Genomic DNA, 17,784 nt, shown 5'->3' with positions numbered 1-17,784 from the left:
CGCAGTATGAAGGAAGTTAACGCATGCTACACTTTACCTGTAGACAACCAGTTGCCAAACTACCTCTCTTCAAACTGCAAGCAGAGACATAGAAATGGTATCTACAAGTTTATCTAACTGTGGGAAAGTACAGAACTGACAGTATTTTGAGTTTTTAAATTGCCCGTCTATCTACGGGTTTACAGGGTTGACATTATAATCTACCTGCTCAGTTTTCCACCAGAAAATTGCCAAAGTATAATACCAGATCATCTGAGTTTTATACTATGATTTGACTATTACATGCTCAATGACTCTTTACAAAAAATAAAAAATAGTGAATAGTTTCACCATACTAAAACGAGAGTTCAGTTCACATAACAAGGTTGAACTTAAAATGAAGGACAGACGTTGTGCGATTAAATTAATCACTAAATCAATAACAATCTTCAGAAATGACGGTCAAATCAACAAGAGTTTTACAATGGTAAAATCTTCCTAGAAGTCAGAGGGCGCACAGAAGGACATGATGTTCCATGTGGTCTATGTTGAAGGCCACTTCATTCAATATAACAGCTTTTAAAATTCAATATTGGTGCACAATTTCTACTTACAATATCAAAAGGGACGCTTAAAAAAAAAGGTACTAATTTGGTGGAATGCCCATGATAAATGCAATGACCTAAGCGTTTCTGCTTAGCTGGAGCACCCGTCCTATAGAGATACTGTGTTTGTGGATGGATATGGGTTCATCGGACCTCCTTTCTGCTGAATCACGTAGGCTAGTACCGTATGATTGCACCTTGTACAGCAATGAAGGCTCAACATATACCCTAGAATTCTGGAATAGTCAAAAACCCTGATGTGACAAGAGTACAGTACAGCCTCCGCAACAGTCCAATGCAAGTCACTAGAAATAATTTATTCGGGTTAAAATGGGAGTAAGTACATTACAGCAAGAGAGAGCATCCTCAGTCAGCGCATTTCTTACCAAATGTCAAGCACACAATTACTAAGAGTGGCCATGAACATTTTGATTTGTCAGTCTGTCTCTGTGTTTTTGTTTAACTATCCTGTGGGTACCAAAGTTCCTCACAAGGATAGTAAAACATGGACAATTCAGACAAGTGGGGACATTTTGTAGGTCCATAAAAGGACAAAATATATTTTAGGCATAGGAGTTAGGTTGAGTTCGAAAAATAGGATGGAATCAATTATTTGGTCCCCAGAAGGACAGCAATATAAAACGGTGTGTGCATAGGCCTATTGCGTAACAGTGTGAGATGGATGATACACATCTGCGCTTTAGACAGTTTAGTACACTGATGTTAGTAAACCAGTAGTATGTCTGTCATAACATGTATGCAGTGCATGTGGTTAACTAAATAATAAATAGTTGAGGAATCAATGAAAAAAAATCCACACGTTATATAAGGAGTCTCAAACTGAAACAAACGCAGCTCGTCTCCAAAAATTCGAGCAGCTTATGGCTGTCAAAAATGCAGGTTCTGTCTAGCAATGCCCAGTGTTACATAATGCGATTCTCGGTCTGACAAGTATACGCTACGATGGGCATGTGAACCGCTAGCTGCCCTTTCTCTATGTTCACCCCACCTCACGTTACTCCTTTGAATCTAACGCTAGAGCCACCAAGTGCGGTCTTCTAGCTTGATGCTCCCAAAGGAAATGCTTCTGCTAGTTAACGTTAGCTTGGCTAATTATGATACCCTACCCTGGCATGGCATGGCATTTGTGGGCTACTATGTCGAGGTCTGTATTTCATATTGACGTTAAATGACAACTGAATGACGTTATGAATCAGATGTTGATTACTCACCCATTTAGCTACTGTAACGTTAGCTAGTGTGAGTGATACTCCAAGCAGTTTCGGATCAGGATGCGCCCAGGAGGCTGTCAAATTGCTATTCGCAGCGGAAAACGTGCAAGTTGTTAGCTAGTGTTGGTTAACAACACTTTATTTTATTTGAAGTCGCTATCTAGCTAGCTGGTAAATAATATACCCAGGCAAGGCCCACCTTAGCTAACCCACGCCGTTTCGTCCCCGGCAAAACCAGTAAGCCACAGCACTCTCTCCCTCCCAGATGCCGCCGGGAAAGCTTGACGTGTAGCCTATAGTACAACCCCACCTCACAACTATGGTATGGTTGAGTAATTTATCCGCGAGTAATATTGATCCACATCGACGCCAATGTTCGCTACTTCAACCAGAGTTTGCTTCAACTCTACTCGACACGTACTTCCTACTACTCGCTCGCTTGCACATGCAGCAGCTACAGATTCCACGCAAGTGAATCGCAGCCTATTGCTGGCGGTTGATTGGCTCTTGGCCTGCACATAAACTCGTTTTCCACGATCATTGGCCGAAGTCTGTCGTTTGTTCGTGCCACGCCCTAAGGCGTTATTAAAAATGTCAAAATTTCAAGTGACATCCACTATTCATAGCAATTAAGTCATACAAATATAATTGTTATAGACTAACAAAATTGTAGCCACATGGTTTGGTCTGCTAGCTACTTTACTGGAAGACTAAGGCACTATTTTCATTGAACTAGTATCACAGGCCATTGGAAATAAACATTACACAACAAATTGGAAATCGCAAATTGAAAAATGTGTGGTTTGGAAGGAATCAGTGGCTAACTGCAAGGATTGCAAAGCGATCACTAGCCTGCTATTCAGTGGAGTGGGTGTGTGGTCCCAATTATCGGTTTAAGGGTCTCTTTTCCAAGCTTAAAATGATTTTAAAAAATCAACATTGGCCATGCCAGCATGCTTTCTGCCACACTCAACAATGTTTTTACTCAGAACTGTGTGAGTTCAAGACAACTGGGAACTCAAAAAATGAGCTCCAACTGGGAAAATACACTTTGAGTGGTCGGGAACTCAGGCCCCAATTTTTTTTCCATAATTATTTCGCATTTATTTAACCAGGTAGGCCAGTTGAGAACAAGTTCTCATTTACAACTCCGACCTGGCCAAGATAAAGCCAAGAAGTGCAACAAAAACAAGAGTTACAAACGTACAGTCGATAACACAATAGAAAAATCTATGTCCAGTGTGTACAAGAGTTGGGAGGTAAACGCAATAAATAGGCCATATAGGCGAAATAATTACAATTTAGCATTAACACTGGAGTGAGATGTGCAAGTAGAAATACTGGGGTGCAAAAGAGCAAGAGGATAAGTAATAATATGGAGATGAGGTAGTTTGGTGTGCCATTTACAGATTGGCTGTGTACAGGTAAAGTGATCGGTAAGCTGCTCTGGAAGCTGATGCTTAAAGTTAGAGGGAGATTTAAGACTCTAGTTTCAGGGATTTTTGCAATTAGTTCCAGTCATTGGCATCAGAGAACTGGAAGGAAAGGCAGCCAAAGGAAAAGTTCATTGCTACCAGAGTCAGGGTATATACAACAGTTTGGGCCGCCTGGCTCATTGCGAACTAATTTGCCAGAATTTTACGTAATTATGACATAACAGTGAAGGTTGTGCAATGTAACAGCAATATTTAGACTTAGGGATGCCATCCGTTAGATAAAATACGTAACGGTTCCGTATTTCACTGAAAGAATAAACGTTTTGTTTTCGAAATTATAGTTTCCGCATTCGACTATATTAATGACCCAAGGCTCGTATTTCTGTGTATTATATTATAATTAAGTCTATGATTTTATAGAGCATTCTGACTGAGCGATGGTAGGCAGCAGCAGTGTCGTAAGCATTCATTCAAACAGCACTTTTGTGCGGTTTGCCAGCAGCTCTACGCAATGCTTCAAGCATTGCGCTGTTTATGACTTCAAGCCTATCAACTCACGAGATTAGGGTGGTGTAACCGATGTGAAATGGCTAGCTAGTTAGCGGGGTGCGCGCTAATAGCGTTTCAAATGTCACTCGCTCTGAGACTTGGAGTAGTTGTTCCCCTTGCTCTGCATGGGTAACGCTGCTTCGAGGGTGGCTGTTGTCGATGTGTTCCTGGTTCGAGCCCAGGTAGCGGCGAGGAGAGAGATAGAAGCTATACTGTTACTGGCAATACTAAAGTGTCTATAAGAACATCCAATAGTCAAAGGTATATGAAATACAAGTCGTATAGAGAGAATTAGTCCTATAATAACTACAACCTAAAACTTCTCACCTGGGGATATTGAAGACTCATGTTAAAAGGAACCACCAGCTTTCATATGTTCTCATGTTCTGAGCAAAGAACTGAAATGTTAGCTTTCTTACATGGTACATATTGCACTTTCACTTTCTTCTCCAACACTTTGTTTTTGCATTATTTAAACCAAATTGAACATGTTTTATTATTTATTTGAGGCTAAGTTGATTTTATTGATGTATTATATTAAGTTAAAATAACATTTAAAAAAGCGTTAATTGAGTATTGTTGTAATTGTCTTTATTACAAAAAAACAAAAAAAAAAAAAGGCTTTTTTTGTTCCTCCAATAATCGGTATCGGCGTTGAAAAATCATAATCGGTCGACCTCTAGTTAACATGCATGAAACCAAGGCTTTTATGGTTAAAGAAGTCAACAAATGAGAGCGCCTGGGGAATGGGAGTGGCGCTAGGGGTTGCAGGGCCTGTGTTAACCTCTACATCATAGAGAAGGATAAGGGTACGGCTAAAGTCTAAGAGCTGGTCGTCTAGTGGGTTCGGAACAGAGAGTAAAAGGAGCAGATTTCTGTGTGTGGAAGAATAGATTCAAGGTATAATGTACAGACAAGGGTATGGTAGGATGTGAATAACCACTAACCAAAACAGCAATAGACAAGGCATATTGACATTAGGGAGAGGCATGTGTAGCTGAGTGATCATAGGGTCCAGTGAGTAGCTAGCCGAGCTGGAGACACAGCGATTCAGACAGCTAGCGGGCAGGGGCTAGCAGGCTAGCAGATGGGCCTCCGGGGGACATCGCAACCGAAGAGCCTGTTGAAACCCCCCTCGGACGGTTACGTCGGCAGACCTGTCATGATGGATCGGCGGGGCTCCGTGTTGGCAGTAAAAGGGTCCAGGCCAAATTGGCAAAATAGGCATTGTAGCCCAGGAATTGGCTGATGGACCTCTTCGGCTAGCCGGGAGATGGGCCTAGCTCGAGGCTAAGCTCCAGGCTAAATGGTGCTTGCTTCGGGACAGAGTCGTTGGCCAGGAGTAGCCACTTGGATAGCAGCGAGCTTGCTGCGATGATCCGGTGTAAAAGTTTCAGAGCTTGCTGTAGGAATCCGGAGCTGTGGTAGAGAAAAAGCAGTCCGATCGATATGCTCTGGGTTGATATAGCGTTGTGCAGACTGGCAGGAACCGACCGGGCTGAGGCTGGCTGATGGCCGAGTTAACCACTGCTAGCGGTCATCACCGTTAACTGACTACTAGGTAGTAGCTGGCTAGCTTCTGATGGGGGTTCCGGTTCTAAAGGTTAAAAATGTATGTTCAGTCTGTAGATGGAAATTGAGATTAAAAATATATACGACATAAATAGATCACAGCTGTCATGATTCAAACTTTTTTCCCCCAAGTTCCCAGTTGTCTTGAAAGCACTATAAAAATCAGAGAATGCCAGACTGATGTCAAAATGTGCCTGTGAAGGACAGCTGCATCACCTTCCTGTTCAAGTGAGCACAGCACAACAAGAGGAGCCCAAAAATGTATTGTATGCTGCTGCATAAATCATGTAATATGCATACTGAAGCTAAGGAAATAATATTAAGTGTATGTTGTGTAGTAAACTGTTAGTAGCCCATGTGCCTTACCCTAATAATTTGGTCTATTTTCCCCTCTTAAATTTCACCTACTGTTCTGACTTGGTGGTGCACATGTAGCCTATAACCTGTTTTAGAGAAATGTAATCATTGAATATTGTAAGAGCTTTCATTGTCTGCTTATATGTCCCCTTTATTTATCCTACGGTTCTGATTTGGTGTACAGGGAGAACACTAACAGCGGCTCATGTTCTGAATTCTGTCTCTGTATATTTCAAAAGTGCTGAAAAAATATTTATGGCTATGTCCGTCCTAGCTCGCTCATTAATGTCTTAATTTAAATTACGGATGGCCTCCTATCTGTTTGTTGTCCTCTTATGCCATAGTTTGTAAATCTCAATTGTCAGTAGAAACTACATTTGTTTAAGCGAGTCAGCCATATCAGCTATGTTGTTTTTTTAAAGCAGTAAATGAGGCTGAATGAATTGTTTCGCTGCCAGACAAAGCTCCGCTGATAGCCAGGTGTAGCAATGGTATGTAAGGTGTTGGGACTACTGTTGGGACAGCTTTATGTCAGCCCTAACAGTTTGTGGGCACCGTTTGGCACTGTTATAGTGGAATTAATGTATTGTTTAGTGCCGTGTAGTGTAGTGGCATGCATCCCCACATTTTTGTTTGCCCCACCAAGATGTACAGTTAAAGTCAGAAGTTTACATACACCTTAACATGAATTTAAATGAATTTGGCTTTCACAATTCCTGAAATTTAATCCTAGTAAAAATTCCCTGTCTTAGGTCAGTTAGGATCACCACTTTATTTTAAGAATGTGAAATGTCAGAATAATAGTAGAGAGGATTATTTATTTCAGCTATTATTTCTTATATCACATTCCCAGTGGGTCAGAGGTTTACATACACTCAATTAGTATTTGGAAGCATTGCCTTTATATTGTTTAACTTAGGTCAAACGTTTGGGGTAGCCTTCCACAAGCTTCCCACAATAAGTTGGGTGAATTTTGGCCCATTCCTCCTGACAGAGCTGGTGTAACTGAGTCAGGTTTGTAGGGCCTCCTTGCTCGCACACGCTCTTTCAGTTCTGCCCACACATTTTCTATAGGATTGAGGTCAGGGCTTTGTGATGGCCACTCCAATACCATGACTGTTGTCGTCCTTAAGCCAATTTGCCACAACTTTGGAAGTATGATTGTGGTCATTGTCCATTTGGAAGACCCAGTTGCGACAAGGCTTTAACTTCCTGACTAATGTCTTGAGATGCTGCTTCAATATATCCACATCATTTTCCTGCCTCATGATAACATCTAGTTTGCGAAGTGCACAAGTCCCTGCTGCAGCAAAGCACCCCCACAACATGATGCTGCCACCCACGTGCTTCATGGTTGGGATGGTATTCTTCGGCTTGCAAGCCTCCCTTTGTCCTCCAAGTATAACAATGGTCATTATGGCCAAACAGTTCTATTTTTGTTTCATCAGACCAAATAACATTTCTCCAAAAAGTACGATCTTTGTCCCCATGTGCAGTTGCAAACCATAGTCTGGCTTTTTAATGCCGGTTTTGGAGCAGTGGCTTCTTCCTTGCTGAGCGGCCTTTCAGATTACGTCGATATAGGACTCGTTTTACTGTGGATATAGATACTTTTGTACCCTTTCCTCCAGTATCTTTACAAGGTCTTTTGCTGTTGTTCTGGGATTGATTTGCACTTTTCGCACCAAAGCACGTTCATCTCTAGGAGACAGAATGCATCTCCTTCCTGAGCAGTATTACGGCTGCGTGGTCCCATGGTGTTTATACTTGCGTATTATTGTTTGAGCAGATGAACGTGGTACCTTCAGGCATTTGGAAATTGCTCCCAAGGATGAACCAGACTTGTGGAGGTCTACAATTTTTTCCCCCCACAGAGGTCTTGATTTTCCCATGACGTCAAGCAAAGAGGCACGGAGTTTGAAGGTAGGCCTTGAAATACATCCACAGGTACACCTCAAATTGACTCAAATGATGTCAATTAGCCAATCAGAAGCATCTAAAGCCATGACATAATTTTCTGGAATTTTCCAAATTGGCACATTTTCCAAAAGGCACAGTCAACTTAATGTACGTAAACTTCTGACCCCCTGGAATTGTGATACAGTGAATAATAAGTGAAATAATCTGTCTGTAAACAATTGTTGGAAAAATTACTTGTGTCATGCACAAAGTAGATGTCCTAACCGACTTGCAAAAAATATAGTTTGTCAACAAGAAATGTGTGGAGTGGTTGAAAAACGCATTTGAATGACTCCAACCTAAGTGTATGTAAACTTCCAACTTTAACTGTACATGCTAAAATCGCCACTGATGACAGGGAGTCATGTGAAAATCAATTATCCTGAGAAGGGCAGAGATTTTTTTTATCCTTGTATTTTTTATAGCTGTAGATTGGTACTGTCGACATTTCCTCTTATATAAATAAATAATATTAATCCTTACTCCCAGAGGTCATTTGAGCATACAGTCCTGGCTATAATAGCCAATGTTGGGGAGTAGTGAACTAAATGTAGGACTAGTTAAATTAGTAACTAAACTACATTTTGCAGTAGCTTGGGCGTAGTTGAACTAAATTAAAATATTGATAGCATTTTCAGTAGTTAATTATTTTTGTTGCCTTGTAGCGGTGTAGTTAAATATTGGAACACTACTTTTTTGTCAAAATAAAACATGGGTGTAGTAGACAATGTATTTTCTTTTTCAGCATCAGACCTGTCTAATTTTCACTTGAAACATTGCTGTGTTAAATAGGATATTTTGACTACAGACTAATCTGTTCATGCTATTTGTTACGGTTTTCTTCAGGTGAAAGAGAGTCGGACCAAAATGCAGCGTGGTTAATTTGATACATCTTTAATGAAGATGAACACGAACAATACAAAAACGGACCGTGAAAACCTATACAGCCTATCTGGTGACAAACTAACAGAGACAGGAACAATCACCCACGAAACACTCAAAGAATATGGCTGCCTAAATATGGTTCCCAATCAGAGACAACGATAATCACCAGCCTCTGATTGAGAGCCGCCTCAGGCAACCATAGGCTTTTCTAGACAACCCTACTAAACCACAATCCCAATCCCAATACCTACTAAAACCCCAATACAAAAACACACCACAAAATAAACCCATGTCACACCCTGGCCTGACCAAATAAAGAAAGAAAACACAAAATACTAAGACCAGGGCGTGACACTATTTGCATTCTATGACATTTCAGACTTATGACAAATTAGTTTGGAAGTAGTGTGTGACTTTATCAAAGTAGTTTTAGTTAAGTAAACTATATTTTTCTTAGGGGTATCTTTAGTGCAACTTAACTTCTTCCAGTGTGAAGTAATTGGTCAACTATATTTTCTGAATAGCTTGAAAATAGCCAACCTGGCCTGTCCCTGACAACTGTATTCATATAGTAAATCTACTCAATATTTACATTTCTATTTTGCGGATTTAAAAAAAGTAAGCTTCCAGAAATACTACCTATAACCTGTAATTCACATCTACACAGATGTTCTAGTTCCCACTTGCACGAGAGCCGGGTTGCATTCAGTGCCACAGAACGGTGTGCAACATTGAATTCAACGGAAACGGTACTGAATGACCAGCGATAAACATATGTCAGTGATCGGCAATAGGTGGCCCTTGGGTGGTTCTAATTATTTGTAGTATTACTTTTTTGGGTTAAAAAGCCTAAAATCACAAGGAATTTTAACTAAAAATGTGTTTCATTTAGTTATTCGGTTTCCCACAAATAAAAGAGACATATGGGATCTTGTCTCAATATAATCAAGGTATGAAACTGTTATTTTCAAATACAATCTATTATTGGGCTTGTACAAATTATTATAATGATGTTCTGCCCCAGACTATCCCGGTCATATGGTGTGTTGGACGAGTTATTTTAAATGGTCACACCCATATTGATCAGGCCACACCTCGCCACATCCACCAAACAAGAGCAAACGTGTCATTCAGTAAAAACCATAACGCAAGGTAGCACACATTGAAGCGGAATGAACGCACCACTGATGTAAATGAACTCCTGTGTTACTGCCATCTATTGGTGTGCTTATCAACATGCAGACCAATGTTTGTCATCTTCACTTGCAGGGTTTCCCCAACTCTGTCCTGGGGACACGTTTAGTTTCTTTGCCCTACACAGATGACTCAAATAACCAATTCATCATCAAGCTTTGGTTGTTTTAAATCAGCTGTGTAGTGCTTGGGCAAACACCAAAAAGTGCACCAAGGGGGGTACCCAGGACAGAGTCTGTGAAACCCTGATAGGCAGGTAAGAATATTGCCTCATCCTTTACTTACCTTGAAAGCCGTCGTACGGATGAGGACTTGCTGCAATTCACCATGTCTGTAACAAGAAGGCTTTTGTCATCGCTAAGCTTCACTCCCTTCTCTTTTCAGGATGCAAAAGTGATTACTGAAGTCCCAGTCCTGGGTGAATGGGTTGCGGAGTCAATATTTTGGGACTAATCATCTTCTGCCTGGTCTTTGGAGAGAGGGATATCATTAACATGAAACTATTGTTGTTTAGTGATTCTGAATTAAGAAATCATTATGGAAGTAACCAATACACACTTCATTTCAGGCATATTGTCCATGTCGGATTTACTCTATCATTGCTCTACTTCAAAAGGTAGGCAACCCTGGTCCCGAGGTGCTGCAGGCACTTCATGTTTTTACTTTAACCTACCTGGAAGACCAGGTGTGTTGAATTTTAGGAAATCACGGAACTGATCAATTAGCTCAGTTGGTCAGGTCTCAGGTGTGATGTCTAGTTGGAACAAAATCTTGCAGTAGGCCTACCTGCGACACTCTAGGTATGCGGTCCACTTAAAATACACACCCTCGACTTAAGCCCTTGGGGGAATCCCTGAGCGGTCAATATGATTAGCCAAGCAAGGGAATTTTGCAACGTAAGCCCCTCAACCCTAGTTATTAAACGGCTTTGCGAGTACACTGCTCAAACAAATAAAGGGAACACTAAAATAACATCCTAGATCTGAATGAATGAAATATTCTTATTAAATACTTTTTTCTTTACATAGTTGAATGTGCTGACAAAATCACACAAAAATTATCAATGGAAATCAAATTTATCAACCCATGGAGGTCTGGATTTGGAGTCACACTCAAAATTAAAGTGGAAAACCACACTACAGGCTGATCCAACTTTGATGTAATGTCCTTAAAACAAGTCAAAATGAGGCTCAGTAGTGTGTGTGGCCTCCACGTGCCTGTATGACCTCCCTACAACACCTGGGCATGCTCCTGATGAAGTGGCGGATGGTCTCCTGAGGGATCTCCTCCCAGACCTGGACTAAAGCATCCGTCAACTCCTGGACAGTCTGTGGTGCAACGTGGCGTTGATGGATGGAGCGAGACATGATGTAGTGGTGTGGGGGCTGTGCTTTGGCAGAGTGGGTGGGGTTATATCCTTCCTGTTTGGCCCTGTCCGGGGGTTTCCTCGGATGGGGCCACAGTGTCTCCTGACCCCTCCTGTCTCAGCCTCCAGTATATATGCTGCAGTAGTTTATGTGTCGGGGGGCTAGGGTCAGTTTGTTATATCTGGAGTACCTCTCCTGTCCTATTCGGTGTCCTGTGTGAATCTAAGTGTGCGTTCTCTAATTCTCTCTCTCTCGGAGGACCTGAGCCCTAGGACCATGCCCCCGGACTACCTGACATGATGACTCCTTGCTGTCCCCAGTCCACCTGGCCGTGCTGCTGCTCCAGTTTCAACTGACCTGAGCCCTAGGACCATGCCCCAGGACTACCTGACATGATGACTCCTTGCTGTCCCCAGTCCACCTGACCGTGCTGCTGCTCCAGTTTCAACTGTTCTGCCTTATTATTATACGACCATGCTGGTCATTTATGAACATTTGAACATCTTGTCCATGTTCTGTTGTAATCTCCACCCGGCACAGCCAGAAGAGGACTGGCCACCCCACATAGCCTGGTTCCTCTCTAGGTTTCTTCCTAGGTTTGGGCCTTTCTAGGGAGTTTTTCCTAGCCACCGTGCTTCTACACCTGCATTGCTTGCTGTTTGGGGTTTTAGGCTGGGTTTCTGTACAGCACTTTGAGATATCAGCTGATGTACGAAGGGCTATATAAATACATTTGATTTGATTTGATGTCCCAGATGTGCTCAATTGGATTCAGGTCTGGGGAACGGGTGGGCCAGTCCATAGCATCAATGCCTTCCTCTTGCAAGAACTGCTGACACACTCCAGCCACATGAGATCTAGCATTGTCTTGCATTAGGAGGAACCCAGTGCCAACCACACCAGCATATGGTCTCACAAGGGGTCTGAGGATCTCATCTCGGTACCTAATGGAAGTCAGGCTACCTCTGGCGAGCACATGGAGGGCTGTGCGGCCCCCCAAATAAATGCCGCCCCACACCATGACTGACCCACCGCCAAACCGGTCATGCTGGAGGATGTTGCAGGCAGCAGAACGTTCTCCACGGCGTCTCTAGACTGTCATGTCTGTCACATGTGCTCAGTGTGAACCTGCTTTCATCTGTGAAGAGCCTTGGGCGCCAGTGGCGAATTTGCCAATCTTGGTGTTCTCTGGCAAATGCCAAACGTCCTGCACGGTGTTGGGCTGTAAGCACAACCCCCACCTGTGGACGTCGGGCCCTCATACCACCCTCATGGAGTCTGTTTCTGACCGTTTGAGCAGACACATTCACATTTGTGGCATGCTGGAGGTCATTTTGCAGGGCTCTGGCAGTGCTCCTCCTTCTCCTCCTTGCACAAAGGCGGAGGTAGCGGTCCTGCTGCTGGGTTGTTGCCCTCCTACGGCCTCCTCCACGTCTCCTGATGTACTGGCCTGTCTCCTGGTAGTGCCTCCATGATCTGGACACTACGCTGACAGACACAGCAAACCTTCTTGCCACATCTCGCATTGATGTGCCATCCTGGATGAGCTGCACTACCTGAGCCAGTTGTGTGGGTTGTAGACTCCGTCTCATGCTACCACTAGAGTGAAAGCACCGCCAGCATTCAAAAGTGACCAAAACATCAGCCAGGAAGCATAGGAACTGAGAAGTGGTCTGTGGTCCCCACCTGCAGAACCACTCCATTATTGGGGGTGTCTTGCTAAATGCCTATAATTTCCACCTGTTGTCTATTCCATTTGCACAACAGCATGTGAAATTTATTGTCAATAAGTGTTGCTTCCTAAGTAGACCGTTTGATTTCACAGAAGTGTGATTGACTTGGAGTTACATTGTGTTGTTTAAGTGTTTCCTTTATTTTTTTGAGCAGTGTATATTCACTCCTGGGCCTGAAACTCCTCATAATTCAATTTGCGACGATTGTACCTCCGTCAAGAAAAGTCCGCGAAAACTTAACTTAAAAACATCAATGGAGAAGTCACCATACAAGTGTAAGTAAAAACTAATTGAAATAAGTTCAAAATTGTGCTTCTAATGCACATGATGGCACAAACACCTCTCATGTTTTTGTTTGGTTATATTTTTGAAATTGTAGAAATAAAAATGTTTCCTTCAGAGGTTCCAGCTAGGCAGACTGTTAGTTTGCTAATTAATTTATCTATCATACAGTAGGCGTATATTAATAATTATATAGTTAATATAAGTAGACATGCAATCTTAATTGACTGTAGCGCATATAAAGCACCCACAAGCTACCGGTGGCTGAAAACACAATCATCGCGGGGTGAACGAGTGACGAATTTCCGGCCAAGGGTGGTCCATTTAAAAATCATTCCTTACTCCCTCGCCACTTTATTTTTTGCTTTATCTTTATTATGGTTAAGGAAACCGAGCAGCACATTCTCCCATAACAAACTAAAGTCATCACGAATATTAACAATTATAAAACTGAATATCTTTCCATAATTGTTTTACATGTAGACAATGCCAAAATAAATATGAAACTGTTTCTGGATGCTCAACACAAAGTCATCCCTCGCCCCTTGCCCTGCAAGTGTATACTCGTCAGACGTCATGAAACGTCATCAGAATTGTCTACTTAAGGGGATAGGGTGTGTCTTTTAAGTGTTTGGACCGTAACAAAGGAACAGGGTGCCCTGCTCCACTTTATTTCTTTTTAGCCCAGGCAGCCGATAGTGGGCGCTAGATCTCCACTGTCTTCTTGGATTGATGTGCATTCGCGGCTCGCACATAGAAGCTGTAAAGGCATTATTTCCCTCCTTAACCATCTTTAATGGCGGGCCGTCTGGGGAAAAAAGCTGGGAAAATATGTAGTCTTAATTACAACACAATTTTCAGATTCCCTGGCAACTTTAGGGAGTTGTCAAATATAAGCAATTGTTACCCAAAGGAAACTGGAGGAGGGTCAGGATTTTTTGTCAAGGGGAGGGTTTAGTATTATAATTTTTTGGGACCAGGAGAGGGTAACGAAATTTGTAATCGATTTAATGGGGCGCAGGTAGCCTAGTGGTTAGAGCGTTGGGCCAGTAACCAAAAGGTTGCTGGATTGAATCCCAGAGCTGACAATCTGTCGTTCTGCGCCTGAACAAGGCAGTTAACCCACTGTAGGCCGTCATTGTAAATAAGAATTTGTTCTTAACTGCCTTAAAATAAAAATGTCATATTGTATCAGTGTTTCTTAATTAGTTGCTTATTATATTGCTTATATAATATATGTGTGCCCGATGCTGCCTCTCACCCGATTCTCTGCTAGGCCTAGTGTGGTATGGCCTCAAAGGTCTCAAACAAATGATCCATACATAGCCTATATATAGGCATGCTCGGAGAAGCAAAGGGCCAAGTTATATTTCTAAGAAAATGTTTGCGCTGCTGGGAGGGTGTAGCCTATATAAAACTAGGCTGCCATATCACAGACTGGTTAATAAAAATAAATGATTAAGATGGGCAAAAGAACACAGACACTGGACAGAGTTATGGCTTTTTCTTTGCAACTCTGCCTAGAACGCCAGCATCACGGAGTCGCCTCTTCACTGTTGACATTGAGACTGGTGTTTTGCGGGCACTATTTAATGAAGCTGCCAATTGAGGACTTGTGAGGTGTCTGTTTCTCAAACTAGACGCTCTAATGTACTTGTCCTCCTGCTCAGTTGTGCACCGGGGCCTCCCACTCCTTTCTATTCTAGTTAGAGCTGGTTTGCGTGTTCTGTGAAAGGAGTAGTACACAGCATTGTATGTGATCTTCAGTTTCTTGTCAATTTATCTCATGGAATAGCCTTCATTTCTCAGAACAAGAATAGACTGATGAGTTTCAGAAGAAAGTCTTTGTTTCTGGCCATTTTGAGCCTGTAGTCAAACCCACAAATGCTGATGATCCAGATACTCAACTAGTCTAAAGAAGGCCAGTTTTATTGCTTCTTTAATCAGAACAACAGTTTAGCTATACTAAAATAATTGCAAAAGGTGTTTCTAACGATCAATTTAAAATGATAAACTTCGATTAGATAACACAATGCGCCATTAGAACACATGAGTGATGGTTGCTGATAATGGGCCTCTTTACGCCTATTCCATAAAAAAATAATTAGTCATTTACAACATTAACAATGTCTACTCTGTATTTGTGATCAATTTTATGTTATTTTAATGAACGAGAAATGTGCTTTTCTTTCAAAAACAAGGACATTTCTAAGTGATCCCAAACTTTTGAACTGTAGTGTATATGAGCATAAATATGATACTCTAAGTTTGTAATATTGATGGGCACCAAAATTATTTTTTATTTTTCAAGTCCATTTCTGCTTGAAACCTGGTATGTCAAATTGCAGTGTTTTTTGTTGTAAATTTCATTTTTTGTAAATTAACTAAGCATTTGTGTGTTACATAAATTGCAATCTTATCTCCTTGGTGCTTGAGCTTTATTTTCTGAAAATATTTAGGATGTTCAACACTTATAGACCCAGATTATATATTCATGAAAACAGTGACCCAAGTCTTTCCAGTATGTGAGTATAGTACAGTGTGTGAGAGAGAAATTGAGCTGCAGTTCCGAGGTAGAGACACTGACTATTCATAGTATGTTAAAGAATTCTAATGAAGTAACCGTTTTGGACCACAATATCTGCCACATTGAAGAACTCTGGGTTAAGTATAAAACACTGCATGTATAAAACTCTAGTTCCGCCACTGCTTACAGCCTACTTCATACAGTACCAAAACAACATGACAATTAACATGACAATTATTCAAAAATCAAGCCCATTCAATGTTATTATTATTATTATTTCAATAAAGAAATGACCACGGCCTGTCATATTCGATTGATGTGTAGCCTACTCCGTTGCACGAGCTCATCGAGGCCAGGCCACGTCTAGCTAGCTGTTGCCCGGCCCCGTGCTAGCTAAGTTACATTAAGGCAAAAAATGATCTGGATAAAAAGTAGGCTACAAATCGGGTGCGCTAAAACGCAAGCAGCGAGAGAAAATTAAAACTTTAATTGCATCCTGTGTTCCACTTAAAACCGACTTCTCATAGTCATCATCCTTGCATCCTACCTCTTATAGTCATCGTCCTTGCAACAAGAAAAACGGCATGGAAAAGCCGTGACAGGGGCTACTTGAGGCGATGGAAGGTTCTGTGCTATCCGGTGTCATTGGGACGTCCCTATCCACTTGAAGTTCAAATTGGACGTGGTTATTAAGGTAAGGTTCCAAATTCAAAATACCAAAACGCTCTATTTACCCTAACTGGCCCTTATGGTTAGGGTTTACGACGTCCCAACGATTACAGATAGCAGTGACTATGAAGCGTAGCCTCTGCGCGGGTGTCGATTAATAAAATGACCCGTGCGAACAAGGCTTTCTAAATGCACTGCTGCTGCAGCATATAACCTCAATTTAATTCTAATTAATGATGCATGTTCCTTGTGTAGCAAAAACAACGTGTTTTTGTTGGTATATTGGAGCACCCTGTACTGCTTTTTGACTTCTAGCTTCTCAAGGTTTAAAATAAGCCTACTTGAGGAGAAACGGGACAAAAATGGAGATGGAGAGAGCCACTCTCACTATGAAGAGCCTATTGGACACAAGCTGGGCCTCCTGGAAACAGGCCACAGAAGCGGTTATAATGAGCCTGCCCACGATCCTTGAAGCCCTGCGCCGAATAAAGCACCATAGCCATACAAGCTTACACCAAATTCGGCCTCTGAAGTCGATGACCTGATTAAAGAAAATGTGCACATTTTAGTTGATATTTATGTTTTGGAATTCTTTACTAAAGAAAACGTACATCCTTTCTAACTATAGTATCTGCAAAATGATTGGATAGACGTAAACACTGCCGTGGACCTATTTGATGCCTGGATGGCTGAGATCAGACAGATGCGCACAGATGAGACCTATGACACAATGGAGAACACTGCGAAAGAGACGGCCTGACAAAACAAGCAACAATTGAGTTTGCGAAGAGGGCGCACGAGAAAGCGGCTTCATGAAACTACAACATGGCTAGAACGGCTGAGCAGAGAACATATTGACTTTTTTTATTAGTGACTTTTTTATTAAAACATTTTTTTTATTGGTCTTTGGTTAAGATGAATGCAGTCAGAATGTTATTACAGGCCCGCTTGATCATCACCTATCTGCACCTATAGGCAGGCGGTATGTGTGTGTGTGACACTGCCTGCCGCACGTGTTGCTTACGCTGTGCCAGTTTTGTAGTTGTAGACCTACTTTATCTTTGAATATCGGCTAAATGAGCCTGTCATGTGCTGCGATGAATGGTTTTGATGAATCTCGGATTGTGTACTGCTGTCTATGGTGCTGACTACCTGCAGAGCTCTCCGGGCCGTTGTGCTTTGTAGAGCGACGTGTTCTTGAAGTTGAAACATTGTTTTGCGATTCGCAGTCCGACTTCCAATCAGTTTTTCTTTTTTGTGTTTCGAAACATGCGTCTGGCTATCTATCTCTGTATGTTGTATTGGACATTTTCTCAACAGAGATGTGTTTCCATCAAATTGACTTGTTGGGAATAAAAGTATGTGCATATAGAAATAACTTTTGCGATTAAATTCCCATGTACCGAATAAAAAATACAAGTTAAATGGGTTTCCATCC

General features: G+C 41.8%; 1 protein-coding gene across 7 annotated transcripts in view; it reads right to left on the bottom strand.

The window, feature by feature from the left end:
- Positions 1-10,202, bottom strand: part of LOC109897047 (rap1 GTPase-GDP dissociation stimulator 1) — a 63,871-nt gene extending 53,669 nt beyond the window's left edge. For 3 of the 7 annotated variants that reach the window (XM_031832437.1, XM_031832438.1, XM_031832442.1), the window contains exons 1-2: positions 2,016-2,310; positions 1,817-1,901 (exon numbers count right to left, since the gene is read on the bottom strand). In XM_031832437.1, the coding sequence (XP_031688297.1) occupies positions 1,817-1,820 (4 nt within the window). In that variant the 5' untranslated portion in view covers positions 1,821-1,901; positions 2,016-2,310. Of the gene's footprint in view, positions 1-1,816; positions 2,311-10,053 lie in introns of those variants that run through there. The other 4 variants (XM_031832436.1, XM_031832440.1, XM_031832441.1 and 1 more) reach the window with 2 other exon arrangements.
- Between the last annotated feature and the right edge of the window lie 7,582 nt (positions 10,203-17,784).

Source organism: Oncorhynchus kisutch, linkage group LG9, assembly GCF_002021735.2.
Source record: "Oncorhynchus kisutch isolate 150728-3 linkage group LG9, Okis_V2, whole genome shotgun sequence".
Taxonomy (NCBI): Eukaryota; Metazoa; Chordata; class Actinopteri; order Salmoniformes; family Salmonidae; genus Oncorhynchus; species Oncorhynchus kisutch.
Note: the sequence above shows the minus strand (reverse complement) of the source record. Positions and strands in the feature narration are given on the sequence as shown.